At 35.2% G+C, this 14,543-nt stretch overlaps 4 protein-coding genes across 6 annotated transcripts; 1 reads left to right on the top strand and 3 right to left on the bottom strand.

Moving 5' to 3' along the window:
• The first annotated feature begins 1,298 nt into the window (after positions 1–1,298).
• Positions 1,299–2,458, top strand: LOC105208863 (probable chitinase 10). The gene is made up of 2 exons (XM_011178974.2): positions 1,299–1,472; positions 1,538–2,458. Exons 1-2 carry the CDS (start codon positions 1,401–1,403, stop codon positions 2,300–2,302), a joined length of 837 nt encoding a protein of 278 aa, XP_011177276.1. The 5' UTR covers positions 1,299–1,400; the 3' UTR covers positions 2,303–2,458.
• A 1,966-nt stretch (positions 2,459–4,424) lies between these two features.
• Positions 4,425–7,262, bottom strand: LOC105210520 (mucin-2). The gene is made up of 2 exons (XM_054228713.1): positions 7,102–7,262; positions 4,425–7,043 (listed from the first exon to the last, which is right to left on the bottom strand). Exons 1-2 carry the CDS (start codon positions 7,109–7,111, stop codon positions 4,540–4,542), a joined length of 2,514 nt encoding a protein of 837 aa, XP_054084688.1. The 5' UTR covers positions 7,112–7,262; the 3' UTR covers positions 4,425–4,539.
• Positions 7,263–7,642: 380 nt separating this feature from the next.
• Positions 7,643–8,977, bottom strand: LOC105208945 (probable chitinase 10). Its single transcript, XM_011179077.3, has 2 exons — positions 8,819–8,977; positions 7,643–8,752 (listed from the first exon to the last, which is right to left on the bottom strand). Exons 1-2 carry the CDS (start codon positions 8,826–8,828, stop codon positions 7,758–7,760), a joined length of 1,005 nt encoding a protein of 334 aa, XP_011177379.1. The 5' UTR covers positions 8,829–8,977; the 3' UTR covers positions 7,643–7,757.
• A 1,476-nt stretch (positions 8,978–10,453) lies between these two features.
• LOC105208730 (uncharacterized) lies at positions 10,454–14,157 on the bottom strand. 3 transcript variants are annotated; one of them, XM_029038978.2, is made up of 9 exons: positions 13,365–14,156; positions 13,224–13,288; positions 12,582–13,164; positions 12,351–12,507; positions 12,091–12,293; positions 11,632–12,013; positions 11,385–11,559; positions 10,992–11,314; positions 10,454–10,930 (listed from the first exon to the last, which is right to left on the bottom strand). In XM_029038978.2, exons 1-9 carry the CDS (start codon positions 13,548–13,550, stop codon positions 10,827–10,829), a joined length of 2,178 nt encoding a protein of 725 aa, XP_028894811.1. In that variant the 5' UTR covers positions 13,551–14,156; the 3' UTR covers positions 10,454–10,826. The 3 variants fall into 3 exon arrangements, with proteins under 3 accessions (XP_028894811.1, XP_028894814.1, XP_011177068.1); XM_029038981.2 differs by having other exon boundaries at positions 11,635–12,013; XM_011178766.3 differs by having other exon boundaries at positions 11,385–12,013; positions 13,365–14,157.
• Positions 14,158–14,543: the final 386 nt, after the last annotated feature.

Genomic DNA, 14,543 nt, shown 5'->3' with positions numbered 1-14,543 from the left:
GCGATATGAGGGTATTTGCAGTATATTGATTTCAAAAATACTTTCTGTTGCTAAACAATGAACAATGTATTTTAAATACAAAAATAATCCCAAGTTAACAAATGATTTGACATGTACATACACGGAAATTATAAAACAATTTGATAACCAATTTCATTTGTAAGTGCGAGGGGTGAGGTAAGAGTACTGCGTAGTATTTATTTTTTTTAGTATTTAGCGTTTTTTTACTTTCGCAACATGTTGCACAGAGTACAATAGTTTGGTTCACATAAGGATTGTGTGTAACATTTAAAACTAAACGAGTTAGATTAGAGAGTTCTATGTATATAACAAAATGATCAGGCGTGTTTAAGTCTGGTTGTCTCACTGTCTGCGCAACGGATAACCGAATAAAAAATTAGATATTTTGATAAAACACACATTCCTTGGCTTGCAAATGAGCGAAATAATTATTTACCGAAAATTCGGCAAATCTCTCAGATATTTTATATAAATTAATTTAAAATAAATTGCGAGAGTATAAAAGGTTTGGTTGCAGACGAACTTGGTCCTACCTTACTTGTTCATCCTATATTAAAAGCACGTACACAGCATCTCCGATATATTGAAAAGTAATCAATCTCAAATATGTAGTTTTGATTGTAAATTTATCGCTACTATCAGATTATTTGTGAACAATACATGATTGCTTTAAATTGCCTAGTACAGATACATACATACATACATACATAACGTTCATTTGAAAACAGTTTTCCGTTGTGTGCACAATAAAAATAGAATTATAACGTTGTTTGGCCGAACTTCTCTTCCTACTCTTAACGTACGTTTTGATGGTATCTTACAAAGATGTGGACCTCTCTGTCAATCCGATTTAACCCGCCAATTAACTTTTGTCGGAATATTCAAAGAAATATTTTTGATTTTGTTTTCTTTTTATAAGTTCAGACTTATCCACAAATGGGATACGAACTATCAACCAACTGGTGGTAAACACGCACTCAACCCCGTTTTATAATTAATGCAATGTAACTTTCCTTATGAATAGTATTAAAAAAGTTTACCAATACCCTACAAATATTTTTTGCAAAAAAATTAAGACTACGATCTTCTACTTATAAGAAAACAACATATTGTTTTAGATTTGAAGTTATATCGCAAATTTATATCAAGATTTCAATGAGGAATGCTGTAGAAGCACATCGTTCATATTATGATATGAATACAGTATATGCAAATACGTCCAATTGTAGCATTGCGATAAGTAACTAAGAATGTTTATAAATATTGGAAACTATATTACACCGCTCAATTGAAGATTCGTATTTGAATATTAAAAGTCGTGAAATTTGAAATTTTAACCAACCCAAAATATCAATAAAAACTCTTATTTGGCAAAAATCATGTGGCATTTGTATGGTGTTTTCTTATGTCTTGCATTCTTGCAAAGTTCTGTTATGTCTCGGAAATACGATGTAAGTTAAGTGGGACATGTCATTTCTGCGCACTTGTGTGCAAATATATATTTTAATTGTTGCAGCAAAAAAATGATACGGGCTTCCCTGAAATCTGCAGAAATCGGAACGGTGTCACTATACCCATGCCGGGTTCATGTACAGGATTTTTTATTTGCGTCGATGGGAATGCTATAGCCAGCTCATGTGGCAGCTTTTATCATTTCAATACTCAAACCGGACTATGCGATCATCCGTTTAAAGTTAATTGTGAGCTTAAAATATCACAAACAAAAAATATAACATCCACACCCAATAAAAAGAAACAAGGCATTCGTTCATCTTTACCCAAACCGAAAAGCCCTAACGAAGTTGTTGCGGATCTGAGTATCGGTCCAATATGCAAAAAATTACCGACTGGTACATTTCTGTCAAAACCAGATTCTTGCTCACAATACTATGTGTGCATATCACAGAGACCATATCGCCGTACTTGCCCTCCAATGCTACATTTTAATGCAACAAGGGGATTATGTCAAGACCCAGCAATGGCGAAATGTAGTGTGCAACTTGTAAACTTAACCAAAAAGGAAATCGAGCCTACATCGACTAATTCCAAAGAATACGACATAGCTAATACAGATGAACTAGGCAATACTGATAGTAGTAAAATGGACAAAATTTGCGCAATGACCACAAACGGTACTTTGTTCCCTTATCCAGGAGACTGTAGCCGTTTCATTTTCTGTATGAATAACCAAGTTTTGACATTGATCTGTCCAGAGGGACATCATTTCAGTCTAAGATATGGACGCTGCGAATGGCCCTCCATTGCGAAATGCCACTTATAGGTTTCGTGAAGGAGAATGAATTTATTTCAACGGAATCAACGATAAAACAATCTGCGATACAACAACTATTTTCCATTACCCCTTATCTATTTCTTGAATCAAATATCACTTCAATAATATTGGCGAAATAGATATTTATTATCAAATTTAACCTGATATGAAGTGTTTCAATAAATGTGTTCTGAAACTGGGGGAATTACTTGTCTGGTAAGCATTTTCGAAGATTTCTGCACTTTCAGGAATAATACTACTAATAATTGGTTTGTTGGTTGTGTGATAAATGCCGCAGTGAATAAAGCCCACGACTCGAAAACCACTTCTAAGCCATAGGGAAGCTAACAAAAGCTTTAAATTAGTTTTTATAATCACAGATAATTATAGGAAATATTATACACTCAATCGAGTGAAAACAGAGGACTGGTATTTTACCGATTTTACTCAGTTGTGGTAAGATTTTGATTGGTCATAGACTAGTAAGACCCTCTCAGGACCTGTTCGAGGAAACTTATCTACCTTCTCAATACTTTATATGCTTGCACTACCACGTAATGTTAACCATTTTCTCTGCCTTGGTGGTGTCTTTGAAACATAAAAAATGTATTGTTCCAGTGTAGGAAATTTGCCTTTTTTTGAAAAAAAAAAATTATATATTAGTTCACATTATTGTTGCCTTTTAAAAAGTCTTCATTTAATATTATGTACTTACATATGTCAGCGTTTCTTCCAATCGTCAAAACACTTCAACTCGGTTTTTGGGATAGCTCTTTCAGTGATTTCTCGTAAGCTTGTAAACGATGGCGCTTTAAGGTACCCTTTATTTTTGGAAATAAAAAAGTCACACGGAGCTATGTCTGGCGAATATGGAGGATGGGAAATCGTTACAATATTGCTTTTGGCCAAGAATTCACGAAAAAGCTATAATAATATAAACACATCTAACCTTAGCAGCTCCTACAGACAAAGTTCGCAATGAATACAGTTGAAAATATTATCGTACTTCAGGGGGATGTATAGATTTGGACTCTGCAAATTCTTTAAAATATTTTAGAATTGCCTAAATTTTTTGAACAGACCACGTATATCAGCAACGGAAGTACAACAGGCAAGTATCTTGGTCTCGGTTACATGCCCAGACAAGACGTCTTCTTCTTCACTGGCGTAGACACCGCTTACGCTGTTATAGCAGAGTCCACAACAGCGCGCCACGCATCTATACTTTTGGCAGTTTGGCGCCAATTGGTAATACCAAGTGAAGACAGGTCCTTCTCCACCTGGTCCTTCCATCGGAGTGGAGGCCTCCCTCTTCCTCGGCTTCCACCAGCGGGTACTGCATCGAAAACTTTCAGAGCTGGGGCACGTCCATTCAAAAAACATGACCTAGCCAGCGTAACCGATATCATCGGCGATATTATCGATATTATACCATCTCAATGCGGAAAATTCGAACATGAAATTATATTTTATTTGCAATGAGCTAAAACTTGATTACGACCTCTAGTCTTTTGTGTCCGATGTGTTTATCTCTGATTATGAAGGCGTTGGGAACGCTCAGAGTTCGACGCCCTAGTGTTAGCTTGTATATTTTTAATATTTTGTTCTTCAAGCCGCTGCAAGTTGAGATTCTTGCAAAAAATATAGCCTATGGTACTCGGGTGAATGTAGCTTTCCAATGGTGAAAGAATTCTTGAAATCGGCACAGTAGTTTTTGAGTTTATTCATTACAAACATACATGCAAATCTTTTCACTTTATAATAGTAGTATAGATTAATGGAGGACTATTTAGATGTATTTTGTCTTTTGTATTAGGTACTATCCAGGCTTTAAAATTTCTTACTTGCAGTATGCTGAAAATATTCAATTGATTTACTTTTAATATGATTTAATATTTAATTTAATTGATTTCCATTATGAACACTAGATCTAATACGCAATAGTATATAGAATATGTAAGCGCAGACATGTATTTCGTTTTGAACGGACATAAACTTTAGAACTGTTTGCGTTAAAAATTATGAAATTTTATTGATAAATTTCTTAATATTTTGAAAGCACAGCACGCCTTCTTAGTCTTAAGGATGGTTTATTATTATAATAAAAAATGATAATGATAAAAAAAATGTATTCGCATGCTTGTATCTTTTTTGAAAACTTTTTTTTTATTTATTTGGAATGAACCACAAGTGGGTGTGTAACTTTCTAACTGTATACGTATAAGTGAGCATATAAAAGCTATATATTAGCAACCGAAACTCGTTGGCCAATCGCAAACTCCCAACTTATAGTTGAACATCAATGACGAGGGGCAACTACGCTTCACCTCGCACTCACATTGGCACACAATATAGTCTGAACTGCAAGGATCATTTTCGCTAGCAAATGAGGTACCGTCCTGTTGACCAACACATCGACCTCCAGTTTCACAATGAGTTCCAGATGGGCCCGCCGATGGACCACTTGGTGGAGCTTGAGGCCATGGACAGTTCACGTTTGCGGGATAATCACATTCGCCAGTTGCTGAGTTATACAGCAAATTATTGGAGCAAGTAAATATATTTTCCTTGCCACCAACACAAACTACGAATTTTTGACAATTACCCTCCAAAATGCTAGTGGTACCATCTTTTTGATTACAACACAATGGATCACAACCAGAAGTCTCTTCTGTGGGCCCAGGTATTGAAGGTGTTGGTGATGAAGTTGAAATTATATTATCATTAGGTGGAGTTTGAGTTGGAATGGTGGATGGTGATGGTTTTGAACTCGCTGTTGGAGCCGGGGTACTTGATTTGGGTGGAGTTGGCGATGATGACTGGGTTGGAGTTAGTGTATCAGAAGGTGTTGGTGTTTGCCTTTGAGTAGGGGTCGGTGATGGTTTTGGATTTGTCGTTGGTTTCGGAGAAATTGGTTTAGATGGAATTTGTGATGATGATTGGGTTGGAGTATCAGAAGGTGTTGATGTTGGTGTTTGAGTTTGAGTAGGTGTGGGTGATGGCTTTGGATTTGTCGTTGGTTTCGGAGTAATTGGTTTAGATGGAGTTTGTGATGATGATTGGGTTGGAGTATCAGAAGGTGTTGATGTTGGTGTTTGAGTTTGAGTAGGTGTGGGTGATGGCTTTGGATTTGTCGTTGGTTTCGGAGTAATTGGTTTAGATGGAGTTTGTGATGATGATTGGGTTGGAGTTGGTGTATCACAAGGTGTTGATGTAGGTGTTTCTGTTTGAGTAGGGGTAGGTGATGGCTTTGGATTTGTCGTTGGTTTAGATGGAGTTTGTGATGATGATTGGGTTGGAGTTGGTGTATCACAAGGTGTTGATGTAGGTGTTTCTGTTTGAGTAGGGGTAGGTGACGGCTTTGGATTTGTCGTTGGTTTCGGAGTAATTGGTTTAGATGGAGTTTGTGATGATGATTGGGTTGGAGTTGGTGTATCACAAGGTGTTGATGTAGCTGTTTCTGTTTGAGTTGGTGTGGGTGATGGCTTTGGATTTGTCGTTGGTTTCGGAATAATTGGTTTAGATGGAGTTTGTGATGATGATTGGGTAGGAGTTGGTGTATCACAAGGTGTTGATGTAGGTGTTTCTGTTTGAGTAGGGGTAGGTGATGGCTTTGGATTTGTCGTTGGTTTTGGAGTAATTGGTTTAAATGGAGTTTGTGATGATGATTGGGTTGGAGTTGGTGTATCACAAGGTGTTGATGTAGGTGTTTCTGTTTGGGTAGGGGTAGGTGATGGCTTTGGATTTGTCGTTGGTTTCGGAGTAATTGGTTTAGATGGAGTTTGTGATGATGACTGGGTGGGAGTTGGTGTATCACATGCTGTTGATAATGGTGTTTTAGTTTGAGTAGGGGTAGGTGATGGTTGTGGGTTTTTAGTTGGTTTCGGAGTATTTGGTTTAGATGGAGTTTGTGATGATGATTGGGTTGGAGTTGGTGTATCACAAGGTGTAGATGTTGGTGATTGTGTTTGAGTAGGGGTAGGGGATGGCTTTGGATTTGTGGTTGGTTTCGGAGTAATTGGTTTGGATGGAGTTTGTGATGATGATTGGGTTGGAGTTGGTGTATCACATGCTGTTGATAATGGTGTTTGAGTTTGTGTAGGGGTAGGTGATGGCTTTGGATTTGTCGTTGGTTTCGGAGTAATTGGTTTAGATGGAGTTTGTGATGATGACTGTGTTGGAGTTGGTGCATCACAAGGTTTTGATGTTGTTGCTTGCGTCTGAGTAGGGGTAGATGATGGCCTTGGATTTATGGTTGGTTTCGGAGTAATTGGTTTAGATGGGGTTTGTGTTGATGTATCGCAAGTTGTTGGAGTTGGTGTTGAAATTGGAGCTGTAGTTGGTGATAGTGATGTTGGCTTCGGAGTGCGGGGTGGCGACGAATTCGGTGTTGAAGCTGATGTCGTGCATGGCGTTGTAAAAGGTCCTATAGTAGGAGGTGTTGGAGTAATATCTGAATTGCATCCAGGACAACAAACATTGCAATCACATTCGCAATTGGTTTTGAGTAAAAAAGACCTTTCTTTGAAGCAACCTGTCCGTGATGGATAATCACATACTTCATCTCGCACGTTAAAAGCTAATCCAACAGGACAATTTTGAATACGCCCAAATGATATATTAATACATTGCACAAATTTAGAACAATCGTTTGGATAAGCAAGCCTTCTTCCTATTACTCCTTTCGAGCATCGTGTTTCGAGCACATTATCTCCTTCGACAGTTAGCACCAAGATAGCTAGCGTTATTACTGCAATGACAATTCGGGCACTCGTTAAGTTAACTCTTAATATGAATTCTATACCAACCTCTTAACATCCTCAAATGTTAAATTTGATGTAGGAAAATATTCTTCTTTTGCCAGAAGACAAACCTTTATTGCTTCAAAGAGGGTCCGATTCCATTTATATATGGTTCAAAAATGATGTTTAAATGTAATTAAATTACAGTTGATTGTAGTTGCAGCCAACGAGAGTGCATGTATGTTTATATAATAGCAAACAATTCTTTATCAAACCTTATCAAGATTGCAACGAGCAGCATCTAAGATTGCTATCATTATGTCAATTATTTTTTTTGCAATTCAAACATAATATCTGCACTGATTGAATGCCATTTTATAAATTGGCAATTTTTGCATTTTCTTGGCAATTTTTTTCAATTACACTATTAACGATAAGATTCTTTTTTTCTGAAAAGCCCATTTTTAATTGTCTGAAATTCTTCTGATGCCAATAAATTTTTAATTCATCTCGATGCAGACGTTTTTTCTACAAAAACATATGAGTCAATTCTATATACATGTGTATATACATATGTATGTGTATTCTGTTCAATAAGATATTCAACAATGTCTCAGATTTATGTATTTCTTTAATCATTGAATATACAGATGTTTTAATATAATTGCAATTGTTATTTAACATGTCACGGGTTCTAGAAGTAGAAATATACCAGAGCAAAATTAGTTAGAAGTTGGCCAATCACAAACACTAAGCGTTGGATTAAAAACTAAGCCCAAAGGACATGGCCTTGAAATTCCACATTCACACTGACAGACTATATATCCATTTGATCCGGAATCAGGGAACAGGGCGCCATCAGGCTGATTTTCGCATATTCCTTTATTGTTGCACGTGGTACCGGATGGTCCAGTGGCAGGGATCTTTGATGTTGTCGGTGTGGATTTAGTTGTTATATCGGAAGGTGTTGAGGGTGATGGTGAAGAGGTCGTATATTTTGGCGTTGATGATGGAGTTGAAGGGATGCCGTTAGTGGTTATCTCTGATGGAGAGCTAGAAGTTGTTGTCGCAGTGGATTTAGTGGTTATATCGGAAGGTGGTGAGGGTGATGGTGAAGAGGTCGTATATTTTGGCGTTGATGATGGAGTTGAAGGAGTATCTTTAGTGGTTATATCTGATGGAGAGCTAGAAGTTCCCGGCGCATCTGTATTAACAAGAGGCCAATCACAAGAATTAATCACTGGGTTGAAAACTAAGCCAGAGGGACAAGACATTGGTATTTCACATTCACATTGACAAACTATGTATCCATTTGATCCGAAATCAGGGAACAAGGCGCCATCCGGCTGATTTTCGCATACTCCTTTATTGTTGCATGTGGTACCGGATGGACCAGTCGCAGGGCTGCTATTAACAATAGGCCAATCACAAGCATTAATTACTGGGTTAAAAACTAATCCAGAAGGACAAGGCCTTGTGATTGCACATTCACATTGGCACACAATATATCCATTTGATCCAGGATCGGAGAACATCGCGCCATCCGGCTGATTCTCACATATCCCTTTGTTATTACATGTAGTTCCAGATGGTCCAGTAAATGGCCCACTTATTTGTTGCGTTAATGTAGATTGAGGTTGTCGAATGTCACCTTCCAGATCATATATTACATTAATTCCATTGGCATATACAGCACATAATAGAACACCAAATATTACTGTAATTAAATTGTATTTAATAGAAAAATCCTGGTTAATTGAACAAAATAGAAGAATTTCCATACCGTTTTGCATTTTTATTATCGTTAACTATGATATGTTAAGTGACCCAGAAATCATGGTAGACTGATTATTTTGTCAATAGCTTTCATCTTAATATTATAAATACTAAATCAAGAACAGCCAGTGCCGGATATTGGAAAAAATTGTCGTAGACGGCTATGTTATTTTTATAGCTAAGGTTTGAATGCATATATGTATAAATACTCGTATATAAACTGTATATGTACAATTATTAAGACTATCTTATCATTGGCAAATTTTTTTTATGCCCTATTTACTGCGAAATTAATTTTAAAGAATTGAATACAGATTTAAGATAATGCTGAGAATACTGGTAACATATGCACGTTCATAAACAACCGCAGCACGGAGTTAAAATTAATCGAGATATGTATATACATATATAGAGTTAGTAAAAAAATATAAATGTTGGCAAAACTGGGTACGCGAGTTCCTTAGGGCTCGATACAGAGATCCGGTCAATATACGAGTATGATGTATCTTAATGGAATTAAGTAGCTGCAATTTCCTAAGCATTTAATCAATTTAAAATAATTCTAAGCGATCATTATACCAATCACCAATAGCGATAGTAAATATTGATATGCTATATAAAAATGTTTAAAATTGTATGGTTCTATGGTTGAACCATGATATTTATACATATTTCAATTTTTAATTGACATATTCGCTACATTTTCACTAAACCCCCAAATAAATATCAATACGTTTAACTAGACTTGGTTCATATTTCACTGAAAACTCATCAATTATTATTATTAGTTTAAATATGGGGAAGTTTATGCAATCGAATTTTGCTCGTGATAAAATTCGAATTTTAATTATTACTTTTCATTTCAAGAGAATTTACTGAAATAAAAAAATCTAATTAAGAAAGATGGCAACAGAGATTGTGATGTGTTCAATTATTTTTGCGAGATTTTAAAATTGATAACATTGAAATAGATAAGGAAAGAGAGATATATTTATACAAATGACCTCGTATCGCAATCGTATTGAATTCCTTGAGTGCACATTCGTAATAGACGGTGATGGACATATCTACCATTCACCGAGTTAAAATTATATGCAACCTTGTTTCTGACCACGGCATAATATCCAAAAAAAGAACAAGTTTACTAGCACCTAACTTATCAGATGCTGAAGACACAGATAGGCATGATATGGTTCTGGAAGACATCGAATGAATAAAAATATGAACTATAAACTAAAAAAAATAGAAAATCGAACAAGACATCGGGCACAGAGGTAGGCTTCCCTAATTTATGATTAATTTCTATATTAGGCAACTTTCAAGACAATGCCTACATAATACAACTTTTGTCTGTCAGATACGATACATTAAATTTTCGTTGTCTATGTGTATGTGTATAAAACGATTATGGATTAGAATTAATTAAACACCAATTTTGACGTTATTTTCACAATAGTAGTAGTAGTAATTCGTAGTTTCGTTTCAACCATAATTTGACCCCGCATATAAGTATTTAAATATTTATTGCTATATCAACTACAATGTTACACAATTTATATATATAAATACAATTGCTTATATTTTATATGGTTTTGATGTATAGTATATATTTAGTAGTTTACGCAAGGAAAATGAAAGTGTATGCGAAGGTTATATTGATACAAATTTATTAATTAAGAATTATTACAATTATAATTCATAATTTATATTATATTTCATTAAGAATTATTACAATTATAATTCATTTAAGAATTCATAATTTATATTATATTGGATTAAAAAAAAATATTTCATTTAAAAAAGGAAAATGAAAGTATATGCGAAAGTTATATTGATACAAATTTATTAATTAAGAATTATTACAATTATAATTCATAATTTATATTATATTTCATTTAATTATTATGCATTCAAAGTAATAACACTGTTTGTATTTTTATTGTTTAGTGGTAGGGATTTCAATCCTAAAATTTATGCGCTACTGAAGAAATGCTTGCTTATTATGTAACTTAAACTTATGGCCCAAACAAATACTTCCTTTTTTGATCATCGATGTATTCTTGAGTGGATAATTGTATAGCACGTTGTAGCATTTCTGATTCGCTTAACTGGCCAAAACCTGTTAAAGCAAAAAGCACTAAGCTTTTTTAAACCTTTAATAATTTAAATGCTCTACTAACCATCTGCTGCGTACGAAGCTTCCAGAAGCTCTTGATAAAAATTCGAAGATTCTTGATTGTCGACAGATTGGTTTGAATTCTGTGTTGGAGCTTTAGACAAAGGTAAGGTACATTTTGAAGTAGATGCTGAAAGAATGTCTAATAAATTATCCCGGGCATTCAGAAAAACTTTTTCGGGGGTTGTAGTGCATGATTGTTTAGATGTGCAAGGCTGCTGCTCACCCTCTGGAGTATGGGATCGTGATTTTATTAACAGCGAAGGTGGCTCCCCCTCACTTTCATATTTCGGACTCTTTCCTGTCCCACGAGTGGATGCCACAACACTATAAAAATTTAATATTTATAAATTAGCGCCGTTAACTTTAATTTCATTACAATTAGCAATTTTAATACCTCTTTCCTTTTGCTAGGGCTACAGGTTCACGACGTCGTTTTTTCCCACCGGTTCGCAAATTAGCACAACGCTTCTTTAATGAGTTCAAGCTCCCAGTACTATTAGCCCCACTACCTATTCCAATAGAGCTTGTACTGCTCATATCCGTGTCATCACTATCTAATTCCCATTCACCTACAGGATGTGGAGACATTGAATTTTTTTTAACACTGTGAGCTATTAGATTTAATGATTTCGGGGACAAACCACGATTATGCTCCAAAATTGCTGATGGATCTTTTGTGTCGACGCTTGCACTTAAATTGCGCTCAAATGCTTTTGTTGTAGAATCGGTATGTGTTTTATCAATGTCAGTATGTGCAGAATTGGTGCTGCAGTTGCTTGCATTAGCACTCAAATCACTAGAAGTATTGTGTTGAACAGAATATTTGGAAGGAGATGCTTCGGAATCCGAAGCTGCTTCTGCAGATGTCACTGTCGCCGAAGTGGATGCCGCAGTAGTGTTAATGCGACTATTCTGCAATTTTTCTCGGCACCATTGTAAATAAGACTCACGTGCAATTTGTTCTTCTATAGCCTCATTCGTAGCTTCCCAATCAGTTGTTTTCAGTTTATCTTCAAACATTGTCTAATATAATGAAAAGAAAAGAATATTAAATTAGAAAGAATTAACAATGTCGTTTTACACATTTTCCTCCATTTTACCTGTTCAATCTCCATTTGTTCACTCAAAAGCACAGCCTCTTTCGTTTGCAGATCAGGCTTATGACCAGCTAACCCTAAACCAACTCCTACAGTTGCATCGTATGGATCAAGAATCGCATTATAATGCGAGCCACGTTGATAGGATAGACGTAATGGCGCATAACCTTTGTTCAATTGCTCCGAATTAAAAATATTTATGGGAGCTTAGACAAATTAATTATTTTATTAAATGAAATCAATCTTAACCAATATATACATACTTGGCTTATATGAATAAACTTCCACTGGGCGATTATATATTTCCGACATTGCTTGTATTTCTATATGATTTCCATGTGAATCCTTTCGTCGTTTTCGTTTAATATAGCTATTTATGTCTTCGGTGACAAAGTGCGAAAAATATTCTCGATTTTTGTACTTGTAGTAAAAGAAAAAAAGAAAAATTTACTAAGGTTTGTTCAATTTTTTTTTCGACTACTACTACGGCTTACAATGTAATCCATCGTATGTTGACGTACGACGTCGTGCATTTCTTCATCACCATAAATTTGTAGTGAGATAGATCGAAATAAACAAGCGCCGTCCTCCTCAACTGGCCGTAACTCATACCCGCGTCCAGCCATACATTTTGCAAACTGTTCATCCCGTTGCTGCCACTCATCGGCAGTAATGGTATCTTCTTTAGGCCGTAAGTGCTCGTCACCGCTATTGTACCCAGAATATGTCTCTTCTACTGATTTTAGCAAATTAGCCGTCGCTTGTGTGACTGATGTTGATAATTTGGGACTCTGAGAACTAAGTACAACTGCTCCGGTACTTATCTGATCAGGTGAATTTTCTACCGTATCTGTTGTCTGCACAGTATTGTTACTCGCACTCATACCATTTTTTCCTATAGGAGTACTGACAATATTGTTAACAGTAGCTGTACTTGAAGGTACATTACTATGAACATGCGGACTGCTACATTTGGAGATTGTATTATTTGAAACGCCTATTGTAGAAAGTTTATCTCTTTCTACGCGTTCCCGTTTATTTAGATGCTCATGGTGATCTCGACGCTTGGAACGAGAGCTTTAAAAAAATAAAATGTATAACTTTTAAAAATAAACTTACGTATAGTTTCTAACTACCTTTTATGTGGACTACGCCGATGACGAGCTATTTCATCAAAGACTTCAACTCTTCGTTGAGGGCTCTGAAGTTGTTATAGAAAAATTTATATGTTATAGATTTAACAAAACTTTCCAAGATTAGGTTTTTTATTTCCTTACCTGTCCAGCACGACTTTGAGCATGTGGATTTGCGTTTCGAGGACTGTTTTGGCTATGGCTGTTGATTGGTTCAAGTTGAGACCCATGTGAATGTGTAGAATGTGCATGGCTATGGCCATGCGCTTCTTTCTTTTCATCCGAAACTGCACGTTTCTGCGTTGGGGAAACTATAGGTTTGATAGTCATGGTAAATAACTTTATATTTTATTAAAAGTTAAGAAAATGTTCGCAAATTGAAGAAATGTCTAGTATATTTGTATATTTCTAGCAGTTTTTCCCAAGAGTATATTTCACACTAATGACTACGTAACACTATTTTTGTTGTAGTTGTTGTTTTAGCGATTAATGCACTTTGGTATTTCCGTTGTTTCAGTTTTAATGGACAATTTTTCGTTACTTCGCTCTTACAAGAGCATCTCATCGTAATGATCAATGAAATATATATATATTACGTTATTATAATATTAACACTTTTTTGGTTCACTAAAATATCCCCCGTTTTGGTTAAGCCCTCATTTTATTCACAGGTGATCGAAATTACGCCTTTGTTCTGTAAAGCATATGCCAATAGAACGTCTAAGATTCGGTTTTCGCACTTTATCTAAATCATTATAATTTTTGCGAATAGTTTGCAATATCGTTAATTTACTAGAATTTTTTAAGTGCGAGATTTGCTATTTGTTTTTTCTCGCTTTAACACGGCTGTTGAATACTTGTGGGAAAGAAAATTTTTTCAATATATTACTTTTACTGAGTTTCCTAGTTTCTGTATGTTACTTTTCTGTTTTGCTTTAGCATTTCCACGCAGCTGTGTTTATAGTTTATTAACCTTGCCACAGTAGTGCACTTTGAAAAATAATTAAATATTTAATGGCAACGCTATAATTTATTATAGTATACAAATGTACTATAAATCACAATAGAATTCTACTCACTATATACATTTTACCAAATAACTGCAAATTGCTATAGTACGATGTATGTAGTTAATAAAAATTTAAATAATTAGATTAAGTATACTCGGAAAAAAATCTTGTAAGACACTGACCCGCTTGTAGATCTATAGTAGAATATCTTCCATGGATCTTTAAGAATGGAAATAAAACGAATTTTTAATTAATTTTATTATTAAAATATTTGACTTTTTTTTCACTTTAGAAATGTTCAATGATAAGTTAT

The sequence above is a fragment of the Zeugodacus cucurbitae genome, chromosome 4 (assembly GCF_028554725.1).
Source record: "Zeugodacus cucurbitae isolate PBARC_wt_2022May chromosome 4, idZeuCucr1.2, whole genome shotgun sequence".
In the NCBI taxonomy this organism is placed as follows: domain Eukaryota; kingdom Metazoa; phylum Arthropoda; class Insecta; order Diptera; family Tephritidae; genus Zeugodacus; species Zeugodacus cucurbitae.
This window is presented reverse-complemented; position numbering and strand designations above follow the sequence as displayed.

Coding starts and splice junctions, on each gene's coding strand:
- LOC105208863 (XM_011178974.2), top strand. CDS start 1,401: ATGTGGCATTTGTATGGTGTTTTCTTATGTCTTGCATTCTTGCAAAGT. Junction 1,473..1,537: donor TTATGTCTCGGAAATACGAT/GTAAGTTAAGTG, acceptor TAATTGTTGCAG/CAAAAAAATGATACGGGCTT.
- LOC105208730 (XM_011178766.3), bottom strand. CDS start 13,550: ATGACTATCAAACCTATAGTTTCCCCAACGCAGAAACGTGCAGTTTCG. Junction 13,165..13,223: donor CGGCGTAGTCCACATAAAAG/GTAGTTAGAAAC, acceptor ATTTTTTTAAAG/CTCTCGTTCCAAGCGTCGAG. Junction 12,014..12,090: donor AACAAATGGAGATTGAACAG/GTAAAATGGAGG, acceptor TCATTATATTAG/ACAATGTTTGAAGATAAACT.